Source organism: Pelodiscus sinensis, chromosome 7 (genome assembly GCF_052426305.1).
Source record: "Pelodiscus sinensis isolate ZL-2025 chromosome 7, ASM5242630v1, whole genome shotgun sequence".
NCBI lineage: Eukaryota > Metazoa > Chordata > Testudines > Trionychidae > Pelodiscus > Pelodiscus sinensis.
In genome coordinates this window covers 11,535,305-11,551,307 of record NC_143058.1, presented here as the reverse complement: position 1 = coordinate 11,551,307, position 16,003 = coordinate 11,535,305, and the positions used below count along the sequence as shown (strand labels likewise).

General features: G+C 44.6%; 1 protein-coding gene across 3 annotated transcripts in view; it reads left to right on the top strand.

The window, feature by feature from the left end:
- The window catches only part of MYLK (myosin light chain kinase), a 332,061-nt gene that overhangs the window by 241,002 nt on the left and 75,056 nt on the right, over positions 1-16,003 (top strand). For all 3 annotated transcript variants that reach the window (XM_006137678.5, XM_075933132.2, XM_006137677.5), the window contains 2 exons: positions 1,636-1,752; positions 3,174-3,260. In XM_006137678.5, the coding sequence (XP_006137740.3) occupies positions 1,636-1,752; positions 3,174-3,260 (204 nt within the window). The remainder of the gene's footprint in view (positions 1-1,635; positions 1,753-3,173; positions 3,261-16,003) is intronic.

Genomic DNA, 16,003 nt, shown 5'->3' with positions numbered 1-16,003 from the left:
TTTTTATGAACAAAGATTTGTACCTGGCTGTCAAATGCATCTGTACCAAAAATCCATTTTAGGTGCCTAAATGCTGCTTTGAGAATCTAAAGTCATTTACTTATTTCAGCCTTCATATATAAGATGTCCATCACAACAGTGCATTTGGCAATTTCCATTCTAGTTTAATTAAACATATCTTCTAGCATAGAGACACCATCAGCATTAACGGAGCTGCAGAACTCAGTACAGGCAGTCCCCGGGTTACGTACAAGATAGGGACTGTAGCTTTGTTCTTAAGTTGAATCTGTATGTAAGTCGGAACTGGCATCAGCCACTGCTGAAACTGATCAGTTTCAACCGCGGCTGAATCTGGATGCCAGTTCTGACTTACATACAGATTCAACTTAAGAAACCCAGGCGTCCCCAAGTCAGCTGCTGCTGAAACTGATCAGCGGCTGATTCCAGGAAGCCTGGGGCAGAGCAACTCTGCCTCAGGCTTCCTGTAGTCAGCCGCTGGTCAGTTTCAGCAGCGGCTGACTTGGGGACGCCTGGGGCAGAGCAGCTAGGGTGCTGCTGGGTTGCTCCAGTAGCGCGGCTCCTTGGTGCTCCTGGAGCAACCCAGCAGCACCCCAGCTGCTCTGCTCCAGGCGTCCTGATTCAGCCGCTGCTGAAACTGACCAGAAGTGGCTGAATCAGGACGCCTGGGGCAGAGCAGCTGGGGTGCTGCCGGGTTGGTCTGGAGTGGCGCTGCGGGACCAACCCGGCAGCCCCCAGCTGCTCTACCCCAGGGGTAGGCAAGAAAAGCCTGGTCTGCTGGGGGGGGGCACTAGCTGCACCCCCCCCCCCAGCAGACCAGGGAGACGGGGGTGGTGGGACCGCCCAAGTCCTCTACGGCTTTGCTCCGTCTCCCTGGTCTGCTGACCTGGGAGACGCGGAGCAAAGCCGCAGAGCACGCGGGCAGCGGGACAGTCCAGGCGCGCCACGGCTGTCCCACTGCTGGCGTGCTCCGAGGCTTTGCTCCCCATCTCCCTGGTCTGCTGGTCAGACCAGGGAGACAGGGAGCAAAGCCGCGGAGCACGCCTGCAGCGGGACAGCCCAAGCGCGCCCGGGCTGTCCCGCTGCGGGCGTGCTCCAAGGCTTTGCTCCCCGTTTCCCTGCAGACCAGGGAGACGGAGAGCAAAGCTGCGGAGCACGCCCGCAGCGGGACAGCCCAAGCGCGCCCGGGCTGTCCCACTGCGGGCGTGCTCCGCGGCTTTGCTCCTGTCCCCCTGGTCTGCTGGGGGAGTCCAGCAAAGCCGCTGGACCCCCCCCAGCAAACCAGGGACACCAGAGCAAAGCCACCGCCTGGGCGGCTTTGCTCGGGTGTCCTTGGTCTGCTGGGGGGGTCCAGCGGCTTTGCTGGACCCCCCCAGAAGACCAGGGAGACCGGGAGAAGCTTTTCTCGCCCCGGAGGACACGGGTGGTGACCCGCCGCCCGTGAGCTCCGGGGCGAGAAAAGCCCTGTTCGTAAGTGCGGATCCGACATAAGTCAGATCCGTGTAAGTTGGGGACTGCCTGTATGGGCAGTATAGTTCAACCATGCTGCTCCATCACTGCTAGCAGTGCTCTGAGCAAAATGCGATGTCCCTCTGACCTGTCTTCCCTTTGCATTAGGGTCACTGTGCTCCCTCACCATTGACAAGGCCTTGCCTGAAGATGTGGGCCAGTACAAATGCATAGCTGAGAATGCAGTAGGAAGAGCCGAATGTGCTTGCACAGTGTTGGTGGATGGTAAGTACTCTCCTAATACGGAAATTCCTTCTGTAAAACTTCCTCTTTCCATAGCTGCTCTTTCTGTAACAAAAAAAATAGTTGTCTGCTTTCTTTCTACGTGAATCAAATGGTACCCAGTCCCCACTGCAAATAGCCTGAGTAGAAAACCAACAGGAAGCTGAGCGCTGGGCCTTCTGTGGGATGTAATCTCTCCATGCTCCTGCTTCCCACTGGGTTTCTAAAATGGTTTTGGAGCAGTTAGTACAGAACAAGGTTTCTCAGACTGAGACCTGTGGACAACTCCAAGGGGTCCAGGGGCCCTGCTGATCAGCTCCTCCTGTGGCCTAGGTCTAAGGCAGGCTTATCTGCTCTGGTTCCACACAACTCCCAGAAGTGGCCAGCAGCTGTCTGTAGCCCCTACGCATACAGTCAGCCAGGAGGCTCCACAGCTCCGATTGGGCAGAAACCGTGACCAAGGGGAGCTGCAGAAGCAGACTCAGAGGGTACTAGAGCAGCGCATGGTAGCCCATGCATCTAAAGGCCACAGACCTTTCCGCTCTCAGAACCCACTCCGATATCCTGAACCCCTGATCTCCAGTTTCTTTCCAGAGCATACAAACCCAACCAGAGCCTTCACCCCTCCTTGCACTCCTGCCCCAGCCCAGAGTCACCTCCTATGCCCCAACTTCCTCCTGAAGCCAACACCCCAACCTTATGTCTCAATCCAGCACCCTCACCTACACCCCAAACCCTTCATTTGAGGCCTTTCCCCAGGGCCCTCACCCATCTTCTGTAGACCAACCCTGTCCCAGCCTGGTGAAAGTAGGTGAGGGTGGAGGAGAGCAAAGGGAGGGGACATGGAGCAAGTGGGGGGCAGGGCCCAGTGAAAGGGCAGGGCCGGGGGGGGGGTCCCTGAAAATTTGTAAATCAAAACAGGGGTCCTTGGATTGCTATAATTTGAGAAACACTGCTATAAAAGTGTTGTCAGACTTATAAGGATTTGCCTAAGTTCTCTACATTCTGTCAGTCCATGTATAGGAGAACAGAGTTTCTTTGGCTAAAAGCCCCCTTTGCACTCATCTTCCTGAGCTGTGCAGAGAGCAGCTGAGGCACAGCTCTCCCCCCTTCTCATAGGTTAAGAAAGACCTGTCATTCTTGTCAGTATCCCCTTTAACTAGAGCAGTTAACTATATCTGCTTCATCCAGTTCCAAGTGCCGCTGCTTCTGAACGGCAGTTCGCATTCCTCTCCTCTTTGGAGCTTGGCATTCCCCAGCAACTGTGAGCAGTGAATCTTGTGTAAACAATGGGCAAGCCAACAGTTTCCCCCCACCTTTGCACAAAGTCCAAAATGAAATTAATGATGACTGGAGGATATCTTCCTGCTCCTCAGTTCTTAAGTAAAATGAATACTTTATTTTTACTTTTGTTTTAATTTCAGATCCCTCACCTACAAAAATCCCAAAGTCTGCTGAGAAGAAGACTAAAAAGCCAAAGAGCTCGCTTCCCCCAGTATTCACAACAGAGAGTAAGTGATGTAGTGATTTAACAGTTTCCTTTTCACTGAAGTCATGAGTGCTTGGGATTCGGTGGTTCTTTCTGACTGTACAGACACTGTATTGAAGGCAGGCAACTTGTATTGTTTTCTTAACCCTTCCATGCAGGTCATGTGAATTGAGAATTTGTACCTTAGGGAAAATGGAAGAGGCAACCCTGTAAGTTCAGACACATCCTACTCAGTTCTCAGTTCCCATCATGAGGCAGTAAACTTACCACACAGATCCCTTTCTGCCTGCTTTCTAAAAGGAACTTGGAAATTCTCAAGAGGGTTACTATCATTGCAGACGCAAGATACGCTGTATTTCTTATATGGAGAAAAGAGGATATTGCTGGTGACCCTAAAACCTGAATAAAATGTCATCTGTATCATAGTTTGCTCTGTTTTTCTCCATTTGAGTTGGATTGTGGGGTTTGTGCACTTTTTATTTTAAGCTAATAAGGTTCGGTTTCTTGGTATTAATTGAAATGACAATTGTCACTAGCCATACTCTGGAAAAAGTCCATAGTGTCTGTAGTAACATTACACTTGCAACTCTGCCTATATAAGCAGGACTAAGAAGAAAAATGCTTTCTGAATTAAACATTAAAGTCAGTTAATATACAGTATGTCATTCCAATTGGCACTACTGCATTTAAAGGAACGAGTAGCAATAGTGATGTCCTAACACAGAGATAGCTCTCTGAAAGGAACCTAAATTGCATACACTGTAATATATTAGATCTTAAAGAAGCTGTAGAGAGGATTCTTTTTAAATGGAGAAATTGTGTGTCCTTCTTTAAAAGGTTTCCCTGTTTAACACATTTCTAATGGAGCCACAAAACAATATAATCATCTGTTTTTAAAAAGTCTTATTTTCTGATAACTGGAGTATTTACTGCTTATTGTAAACTTACCCAATACAATTTGATACTGCACTGTATGAATCCAAGCCCTTTGGATTGTTGATGCATAACAAGGCTGTTATTTACCATGCAACCTCAAGATGTTTTGTCATGATACACACTGTGAATCCTAAAAATGTACAGTAAATGCTGCTCCCTGCCTACAGATATGCATGTTCATCTTCTTTAAAGGTGACTTGTACATTATGCTATACCTACCAAAGCACAACAACTTGAGGATCTTTCCTCTAGTGTGCAGTCCTGATCTGGGTGCCCAGTGGACTCTCACTGATTTACACCAGCTGAATATCTGAATATATGACCTTAAGGGAAATAGTAAGTGTTAAGAGGGGCAATCAGCTTATATTTTATCTTCAGTAGAAAAAAAATTATGAGGAATTGGATGTTCAGATCCCCTTTGGCAGCTTTGAACAGCTCAGCTTAAGTCTCACAGAGGGTGTGTACTCATCTTCTTGACATTCCTGTTTATGTGTGTCATTGGTGACATACTTAATATACAAAACCAGTTTAATAGTGTTTACCATTTCAGATGTGAGCTGAAATCCCTCCCAGCCAATGTACTAGTAAGAATCCTTGCCATCTGAAAGACAATAGACTTAATGGGTTGTGTGTGAGAGAGAGCCTTGTTAAAGGGTCACTTTTTCAATAGTGGGATCTCTTCAAGAATGCCAGTCAAGTAAAAGGCCCCTATCTAAATAGGGGTCAAGCGGTTCTCTGATCTCTTTTGGCCCATATCACCTCCTCTTCCCTAGATTATTGCCATCATAATACGATAGTAGGCTATCTGCGTCCTGCTTGCAGCTGTATGTTTGAATTAACTCTTTGTTGAATGCATTGTTAGAAAATGGGTTTACATGAAATTTTATTGAAAATGAATGTTACATTTCCCTTTGAAATGAAGGGGTTTTTATTTGTTAGTCCAGTTTTATGTGAATGTCTGTGTCTGAACATAACAAATTACCTAGTAGCTTTGATAAGTGGATTTGTGGTCCACTGATTATAATTGTCATTCACACTGACAATTAATAGCCCTTTGTGATGACAATAACATTTGGTCGGGGAAAGCAAGAGTAAGCATGACATTGTAACCTGGTGTTTAGGATACTTGTTTAGGGACACTCAAGTTCTCATCCCTGTACCAATGACTATTTATTTATAAAAAGTGGAAGAGTGTCAATAGGAGAGATTGAGACAGACCCATACCAAAATATCCTACAGTCAGGTGGCAAGGGCACGCTCCTTCAGTACAGGAGATCCGACTTCCAATCTCTTATAAACATCAGGCAGAATAAAGAATTCTAGGTCTCCTAGATCATAGTAGGCAATAAAACAGTGGTGGTTTGCCAGAGTTAGCCCTGGGCAGGCCGCCGCCACTATGGGTGTGTCTAAACTACAAGGCTCCATCGACGGAGCCATGTAGATTAGGCAGAACAACAAAGGGAAATGAAGCGGCGATTTAAATAATCACCACTTCATTTAAATCAAAATGGCCGCCGCACTGTGCCGATCTGCTGTTTGTCGGCACAGTGCGGCAGTCTAGATGGGGATCTGCCGACCCCTGAACCCTTTGTCATCAGATCATTTATGCCTCGTGAAACAAGGCTTGCAGGATCTGCCGACGAAGGGTTCTGGGGTCAACAGATCCCCATCTAGACTGCCGCGCTGTGCAGACAAACAGCTGATTGGCACAACGTGGCAGCCATTTTTATTTAAATGAAGTGGCGATTATTTAAATCGCCGCTTCATTTCCCTTTGCCGAGTAAACTAATCTACATGGCTTCATCGACGGAGCCATGTAGTTTAGACGTACCCCTTATGTACCTGCACCTCTATAGTTACAAATGTTTGCAGCTCCTGTTGGCCATGTATTACTGTTCCCAGCCAACTGGAGCTCCAGGAGGCAGCACAGACCAGGACACCACTTCCTGAAGCTCCCATTGTCTGGGAACAGTGATCCCTGACCAATGGGAGCTGCAATCGCCTGTACTGGTGGAGATGCAGGTAAATACAGTGGTGGTGCCCACCAGGAGTTATCCCTGGCAGGATCAGTATTTGCTCTCCCCTGTCCTCGATCCTAGAACACCATAACTCCTGGGCTAAAGATTATAAAGGAAGCTTTGTTTCTCTTGGCATTGCAGCACTTGTGGAATGAAAAACTATGCTTGTCCAAGATCCAGAATTTAACTCAATCCCAGCCCAGTGTTTCAGGAAAAAAAACCCATTAGACTAGGCAACCAATGATATTTTTAATATTGCTGATATGCCATTTGCTCAGAGTGCTACCATTGGCCAATGTCATTGACTATCCTCAACCTGAAGCATCTCATAATTTGACTTAAAAAGAGGCTTCAAAATGAGTGTCCTGGGTTCCCCATGCACCTTGGACAAGAGCCATTCATTTGATTCTTCTCTACCTCCAGCTTTGGTTTGTCATTACCTGAGAAAATGCTAACCTGTAAAATACGACCAGATCAGAATAGTGATGCATTACATTCCCTCCATACACATGTCAATAAGCACACAAGATCCTGGAGAATAGGATGCTTGTAGAATTTAGTACAGTTCCTTGCCTTGCAGTCACATTGTCAATGATAATGTGTGGGCCATCTTCTTAGGCATCATACCTCTGCAACTGAAATGCAGAATTAGTAATTCTCACCACTAATACATCACTGTGCAATTGGGAGGCCACCAAAAAAAAGATGCGGACGACTAATTCCCATTAAAATGAATGGGAGTTGGGTGTCCAGATTATGCCTTTGAAAATCTCGGCCTATCTCCCCAATGTTTTAGAATAGGGCTGTCAAGCAATTAAAAAAATTAATTGCAATTAATTGCATGATTAAAAAATTTAATCACGATTAATCGCATGCGCTACCCCTTTGAAACACTGCTGCAGTGTTTCAGAGAGACAGAACTGCGGGAGCCCGGGATCAGCTGAAGTCCTCAGCTGACCCTAAGCTCAGTGCAGCTACCCCTTTGAAATGCTATGCTAGGGGCAGCAGCGCAGGAGCCCAGGATCAGTTGGAGTCCCCAGCTGACCCTGGCTCCATGCAGTGCTGCCCCTTGGAAGTGCCGCCGCTGCAGCATGTCTAAGGGGCAGCAGCAGCTCTGCAGGAGCCTGGGATCAGCTGGAATCCTCAGCTGATGCTGGGCTCCGCATTGGGCTGCCCCTTTGAAATGCTGTGGTGGCGTTTCCAAGGGACACCACCGCATGGAGCCCGGGATCAGCTGGAGTTCCCAGCTAATCCCAGACTGTGTAGGGGCAGCACCTGTGTTTCAAAGGGCCAGCGCTGCATGGAGTCTGGGGGACTCCAGCTGATTCCAGGCTCCTACTGCACTGCCCCTATTTTTTGGAGTTACTTCTCATTTTTTGGAGTTACTTGTCATTTTTTGAGGAGTAACATTAGTTCGAACCAAGGGGCTTGGTTCGAACTAACGCGTCCCAGCGCGCACTTCCTGGTTCGAATCAGCTGTGATTCAAACTAGCGCGCTGGTGAGATCATGCTAATGAAGCGCGGGATATTTAAATCCTCGCTTCGTTGACTATTTCGGATGCCTGCATTTGCATCCCTAGTTCTAACTAGGGTGCAAGTGTAGACATATCCTATGAATGCAGAAGGACAGTTTGTCTTTGCTATCAGTGAGCTCACAATATAATTCAAACTAATCTCCAAAAAACTGAGCTGAGCTCTCCATTACTAGAAGCATCCAAACTTGGAGGAGATAAAGCATTATATTTGTCCTGTGTGCTTGTGACATTCGCCAGGGTCCAGTCTGGACGGTTGAACAGCTGTGTCCCCTCAATTGTTCAGCTTGGCAGGAGGGGGACTTTTACACTTCTTTGCTGTGAGGACAACCACTCCTGGCTTGTTCATACACAGCATGCAAAATCACACCCAGGTGAGTGATATGAGTATGCTAGCCAGGCACTGCTGACTTTTATTGACACCAGCAAATTCCCAGTCCCAGGCCTGTCCCCAGAAATGTGCGTCCTGCACTGTCCAGTTCCCTCTAGGACAAGTCAAGCTCATAGACAATTTGTCATTTCATTAATTAAAAAAATTATATACACAACCCCTATTACCTCAAATGGAGGGTCCTAAATATTTCAATCCAAATATACTGGCTTAACATACTCTTTAAAAAAAATAAAACAAGTATGTTAACTACAGAAAGATAGATTTTAAGTGCTTACAAGTAACAAGGGGAAAAAAAGTCAGAATTGGTTACAAAGAAATAAAGTAAAACACAAGCTAAGACCTATTTAATGAAGCTAAGTGAACTTAAAGCAACAGGATTTCTCTTGCCATATGTTCACAGCTGTCTGGATGGATCGTTCAGCCAGGACCTTCCCCCCCAGTTCAATTTCCTCCTTCTGTCTTTCAAACCTTGTTGATGCCATGAGTAGAGATATGGGGAGCAAGGTGACTTATGTCCTGTGTTGTCCCTTCTTATAACCTTTCTTTTCTATGAGAATCATTTCCTGTTGGGTTCAATTACAGCAAGTCTGTCTGCCACGGTATAACATTTCTCACTCACCCTCTTCTGTGTACCAAAAAATGGCTGCTTAATCTGGTGACCATCTCTTTCACTGTGCAGATAGCTGGCTGAGCTGCTGGCTAGTTCTTTGTTTCTGAGGAACTGGTCTAGGCTGCTTCCTCAGATTTGGAATAGGTCTTAGAAACATCATACAGAAGAATTGTATAACTACATACAATGTCAACAGATTTATTTTTACCAGGAAAATAAAATTTAGCAAATTATGATTTTTCAAAGGATACCAACTTCACAAGGTCACAAAATCCATTGTAGTCTTGTAAAAAGTATGACTATGATGGTACAGTATCTAGGCACTTAATTTTATTTTCCCTGGTGGTGCTTTGCCCCAGGATCCCATCTCCACTCTACCTAAGGTTATGCCCTTGCGCCCCCTCTTCCTGTCCCCTTCCTAGGATCCCTACCCACCAGCCACTTGCTGCACTCCACCCTTCCCAAATAGCTGCCGCCACCGCCTATCATGTGGCAGCTCAGGCCCCGGCCGCCAGAGCAGCTGCCCACCATGCAGAGCAGCCGCCACTGGAGCAGCTACCGCTGCCCACCACACAGCTTGCTCTGGCCACAGCTCCAGTGCTGGGGAAGGGCTAAAGCTGGGGCTAGGGCTGTGTGGTGGCAGCCCAGTTGCTCCTGGGGCAGGACAACTGCCCCATATGCAGTCCCACCCCGGAGCAGCCGAGCAGCCAGTGCGTGTCTCTGCTGAGGAGGTGGGCAGGCCTCAAATTCTTGGTTCATGCCTCTGCAGGTGCACGCCTTATAGGGAACCCTGGTGATTACCCAGGATTCACTAAAATTGAGGCTCCTTTAAGGTGCCCTACGTAGGGTGTAAAAAACCCTAGTTTCTTTTAAAGAGAAAGAAGTGGCTTAAGTGACTTGCCAAAGAGCACAAAATGATCCAGTAGCAAAAGTGGGACTTAGAAGCCAAGTTTCCTAACTCCCAAGTCTGTGTTCACTTGGCTCACTATATCACAGTGGCTCTGAGTGAGCTGATTAAAATGTTATGAAAAATAGCTCTTGTCCCAGAGCTGCTTTTCAGGGCTGACTTTGCTCTCTCAAAACACGTCCTTTATGAAATACCAAAAAAATCAACCAAAAATAAGTGCCTGACAACAGCCAGAAGCTGTTACAGAGGTTTCTGACTGAACCAGGCCGTAATAGTGCAACAATACAACTCTGTTATAGTGGGAACAAGCTACATGCAGGTCACAAGTAATTCAGGTACTAATTCACACTGAAATGGTCTAGAATGTAACCCCTTCTAAACCAAAGTGTATGAGAAGAATGACATATTCGTGTCCTGAAATAAATGCCTGCTGTATTCTGTAGGCATATTTCACTGCACTGCTTTAATATTACAGAGGTTTCTAACTCTTATCAGCAGATGAAGTAAATTCCAGTTAACTGTACTGGGTTCTCCCATGCCAATAGCATGTGTTACATCTCTAATTCCCATTTACACAGTACATGTTCAAGGAATGATCTAACACTGAGGGTACGTCTAGACTACATGCCTCTGTCGCCAGAGGCATGTAGATTAGGCTACCAGACATAGTAAAATGAAGCGGCGATTTAAATAATCGCTGCTTCATTTACATTTACATGGCTGCCGCGCTGAGCCGACAAACAGCTAATCAGCTGTTTGTCGGCTCAACGTGATAGTCTGGACGCGCGGGTGTCGACATCAAAGGTATTTGTCGACCACCCAGGTAAGCCTCCTGGGATAAGGTTTACCTGGGTGGTCGACATATACCTTTGATGTCGACACCCGTGCGTCCAGACTATCGCACTGAGCCGACAAACAGCTGATCAGCTGTTTGGCGGCTCAGCGCGGCAGCCATATAAATTTAAATGAAGTGGCGATTATTTAAATCGCCGCTTCATTTTACTATGTCTGGTAGCCTAATCTACATGCCTCTGGTGACAGAGGCATGTAGTCTAGACGTACCCTGAGATTAATCATATCAGGTGCAACTTTTCCCTCTGCTCAGTGAAAATGCATTGTATTGTGACACATATTGTGTGTAATGGTTTTGATTGTTTATTTATTTATTGAGTTATAAATAAGTATATTTGGTATCCTGCTACTACATGAAATCTGTTTGATTTCACATCAAAAGAAAGCACAACATTTGTTTGCTGACAGTTGTTAACAAAATGTCATCACGACACTATCCAGAACAAATCCTCTGCTACTAACCTTACTAGATCTGATTTCCCAGCATCACTGTTGCCTGGATGGAATGCTGAGCAGCAGCACCATTGGAAGATTATATCATAAATATAAATGTCACAGGTTTTTCATCACATTGCATACTTCTCTCCAGAGCAGGGAGGATTCAGAGCATTTTAATTACTGTGGGAAAATCAGCTATTGATGACCAAGTGATTAGCACACCATTCTGTTAGTTGCTCTTCAACCATGTCTGAGAAGTCAAGTCTCTCTCAGCCATTTTAGGTAAATGTCACATTAATTTCCAGACTTGACGTGTCTGGTTTGGGAAGTATATAATCAAATCATAAAACACTTCAGTTTATTCACTCTTATCTGTTCCTTGTCAGCATGGAATGACAACATTTGCGAGTTATTACTATAGTGTAAGTACAAACAATGGCCACTAATGCATTTTTCTCCCTTATAAAATGAAGTGCTTCCACATCCATTTGCTGTAACACTCTTTCAAGCTCTTTTTTCTCTATATAAAATTTGCCTAGTTACAGTCAGTTATTCTTTCCTCTTCTTGTGCAGTGGGAGAAATGAATCCGATCTGAGAAATCAGATATCCCCAGGTTAGGACAAAATTAGGCAGGACAAATTTCCAACCCAGTAATTTACTGTTTCAGCAGGCAGTGATCTCCTCCTGACAGAATGGGATATCTGTGTGGTTAGAGAGTACCAAATGTGTTAACAGAGACCTTGGTATCAGAAATGGATGCAGAATTTTGCTCTAAAGAGTAAATTGTATGCTCTGTCCAAGTAACTGGCCCAGGCACTAGGCAGATAAAGGAAGGGATGGAGACTCTGTTACTGTGAAGATAATCCTCACTCCCCAAGTAGTGGGAGCATTTTAAAGGTCCAAGGAAGGTGTTACAAGCCACTTCCCTCACTGTCCCCTTTTCCCAGGATGTTCATGCCCCACCAGTTGCAGTCTGCCACATAGAGTTCCCAAAAGCAGGGCTATGTTCTGTGCAGTAGTTGCAAAGCGTTGAGCATCCTACCTTGTATGTTGGAATAACCAATTCAATTGGCCTGGGAAGCCTCTTTCCTCCAAGACAGGGGATCTGAATTTGTTCCCAAGTGCAGCTAAAATCTGCTTCATTAGTATACACAAATAAAGAGGACTGGGCCATAGCGTTCTGATCTGGACCTGAACTCTCCCAAAGCTCAAGGCATTTGGAGCTGAAGTTTCAATTTGGCACACCTGGGTTGGGATACATGACAAACAGTGTTGTGAAACTGAGAATCAGTCAAACATAAACTAGCTGAAATAAAAGGACATAAGAGACTCAGCTTGTTGAATCTTTAAGTGATGCCTTAGTTTACAATAAAAAAAATCCAGTTAATGTATATATAAAACAACAGAGAAATAGTCCTCTATTGTATAAGTTATTCCTCCTTGGTGCCTAGTTCGCCGCTATCTAACTTATGTCAGGTATGCTACTTGAATCCCTGCCAGGTAACTTTACAGTTTATACCATACTGACATTTTCTAATTGAGTGAACATTGGCAAGGAACAGTATTTTCCATGAGCTTTGCTTTTAGGTCCATCCTACATAACTGCACATTGCCAGAAGAGGAATGACTTTTATTAATTGTCTTACATGGAGAAAAATGGGAGCATCTGTCCAGAAATATATTTTTTGCAACATGGGCCTAAATCAAGGAGGTGCTACTGTAAATTTTGAGTGAAATAATCTAGGAAGCACATGAGAATGTTAGCATCAAACAGAAGCATAAATCAGACTAGGTTTTCTAAAACAGGAACCTAAAGGTGGGCTCCTAAATCTGTCCTTAGACTCCTCAGGAAATATTGAACACCTAGCTACTCACACTGAAGTCACTCGGGGCAGTTGAATGGTCAGCTTTTTTTAAAATCAAGCCCCAAGCACTTAGGAATTTAAATATCAACTCAGGGACTTGGCTTTAACTCCTAATTCTGCAAGCTTGGCTATGGCATCGTAGCACTAGTCTTGCATAATTGAAGTTGATGAGGGTTGCAAGCACTCACAAGCTCACGGTATGTGAGGAACATGAAAACCACAAAAGCCCAAACTTCTCAATCTTGCTCCTACTGAAATCAGTGGTAAAATTCTCATTGATTTCAGTGGTATTGGCCCTGACCTGAGAAGCCTATATTTCTACTTCATGCTAGGTTTCTACTTATTAGCTTTGGTTTAATATGTTGTAGCAAGAGCCCTTGTCCTCTCAGAGCTGTTTTGATCCAATCTTCTCATCTACCCTGGGTATATTTCAGAATAACTATTCCAGAACAGTTTATTCCAAAATAACTGTGCAGTGTAGATGTAGCCTTAGAGACCAAAGTGGAGAAGCTTGGGTCTTTAGCTTAAACTGTTAGCTGCTTGTGTTGTGAGTTCAGGAGATCCCAGTTTCAGTTCCTGATGTCAGCCACAATAGTGTTATAATGCTTACTGTTTGAGTTCTGTCTCTTATTTTTATACATCTCTGCCTATTTTTGTATTTTAAAATGTGATGTTTTTGCATGTCTGATGTAGGAGAGAGAGAAGGTTATTCCACCTTTTGTATTTTAAGAAATGAAAGTCTAATGTTTCTTTTTGTATGTATTTGTTGATAATTGATGAAGGGGTAGAAGGCCAGCTATTAGATACCGGGTATTTCATACCACTTTCTCTAGTTCTTTATCCCCATAACTCTGCTTAATTTGCTGTGGAGTTTCCCTGCCAGTGCTTTCATTTCTGTTCTTTACTGTTCTGCATAATTGCTAATGCACTGTAAGGGACCATAGATAATATTTCAATATAAAAACTCTTCCGTATCTAGGGCTAGCCTAGACAGCTCCAGAAGGGACCCTGGGGCAGGCATTGTGGCTGTAAATAATCATAAGGTTGGGGATGTGGAAGGATCCATGCTTATATTTCATCATACCCCTTTGCTCCTGATATGGAGAGTCTCAAGCCTATAGCCCCTGCTCCTTCCCCACCCGGAGCCACAACTGGATTATGTCCCGCCCATCTGTGCGGAGAGATATGTCCTATACTTCCTTGCTGTGGGTCTTGGATGCATATGACCACATGACAAGGATACTCACTGTACTCTTCCAGCCTGTGCTGAAGTCCACCTCTATTCAGGGCAGCGCTTAAACATGTCTTTAATTTTAAGCATGTGCTCCGGGCCCATTGAAGTCGGTGGGAATTAAGCATGTACTGAAAGAGCTGTTCCAAATAATGATGTTTTCTTGGGGTCAGCATGAAGGGCAGACTTCACTTGGATGACCAACAGTCCATGCTTCAGTTACATTTTCTTTTCCTTTGGTATTTTATGAAGGCTCTGATTGTGCAGAGAGCAGTTTCCGGGTGAGTGTGGGGGGAACTCTGACTATTTTTAGTAAAATTCCTAAAAAGGGAAACAACAAAGAAAGAAAAGCTTCCAATCATCTCTGCTCCCATTAATTTAACATCATGGCCAAGGAAACAACCCAACCAAATGTTCCACAGATATCATTCTGCAGAGGAATCTTTCCCTTTCAATGTATATCCTCCGGCAGGCTCAAACAAACTCCCTAACAGGCAAATCTGTCTATAAAGCTATGTAAATACCAGCCTGGCGCTGTTTACATTATGTCATTTCTGGAAGGCTGATTCACTTAGGGAGAGAATATTGTGTCCTTTTGTCTCCTCTAAGTTTGTGCTCAGCCTCAGTCCCTTTCAATGTAAATATCAAGAGAGAGACATACTGTCTTTTCTAAGCAGCGGAAGCAGCTTGAACCAAATAACTAAAATTTTCCAAGAGGCACAAATATTTGTAACGAAAACAATAATTTTGAACTTGTAAACATGGTTATTAGCCTTCTTTTTTTATAACTGTCTCTGGCAACTATTTGAGAGAAATTTGTTTTTGGGAGCTGGAGTTTCAGGGTGAGGTCCAAGAACAATGAAGTAAATGTAGCCCCCCCCCCCACACACACGCATGCCTCCCAACTTGCCCCATCTTTTTCTTCCTGTCAAGGGCTATTTGTGCTTGCAAAATAAGCTCAGGATCAGCAGTCCTACCCGGTCTGTGTTCTTTTGATGACATGTAGTGGCAATCTGCACATTTTCTGTTAAGTACAAGTAATGTTCAGGATTTTCCCAGCATCTGTGCATTACGCTAAAAAAACAGCAATCCAAGCTGAGTGGGTTGATAGGTTTATGTTCTCTGCTCAGCTGGTATGGAAATCTCCTCATTGATGTGAGAGCCTTTTAAACTGTCTGAGCATGTCCCTAAATTCTCACAGGGATAAGCATTGTGCATTAGTTTCACTTGTAGTGTAAATTTAGCAGATGGTGGTTCATTGTACACCTTCACTTACGTATAAACGCTGAGCATTTCCAGTGATGACGTAACTATCACTGGGTTAAGTTGTGAATGAATGAATAATATGCAATGAGGTGATTAGATATTCTTGTTTCATGAACTGTGTGACTAGCAAATCGTAGGTAGAGGAAAGTGATAGATGCGTATGAATATGTGTCTGTCTATAAGTACATACACTGAAAGTACATGCCTGTGTAAAGCTACAGAATGACACTTAGCAACCAGTAAAAGTCTAGTGAAGTATGATCTGACTGAATCTCACAAAAATGAGAAAATTCAGAGAGAAAAATGATTCCACTCATCACCTTTCCTATTAGCCGGGATATAGTTAATGCTGTGACTGTTTGCATATATCAGACAGAGTTTATTTTAGATCATGTTAGATAAACCCCTTGAGCCTTTCCTCTTTCTTGCCTTGCACTGTGGTTTGTGAAAGTTGGCAACTATATCTTCAACCCAGGAAAGTATTTGACAAATTCTGCTCATTCGTGTTCACCACAGTCCCTGATGTCACTCATGTGAGATTTACTATCATGTGTAGTTAGTGAGATCACTTAGCTAGCACTTTAGCTAGCACTTAAAATCATTATTGTTCTCAAAGGACAGTCAACAATTAATTTCACCCTCAATTCAGTGTACTCTTAGGGGGCTGGGAGAATCCAATGTGCACTGCAGCAAAAAGAATAATATGTACTTGGTA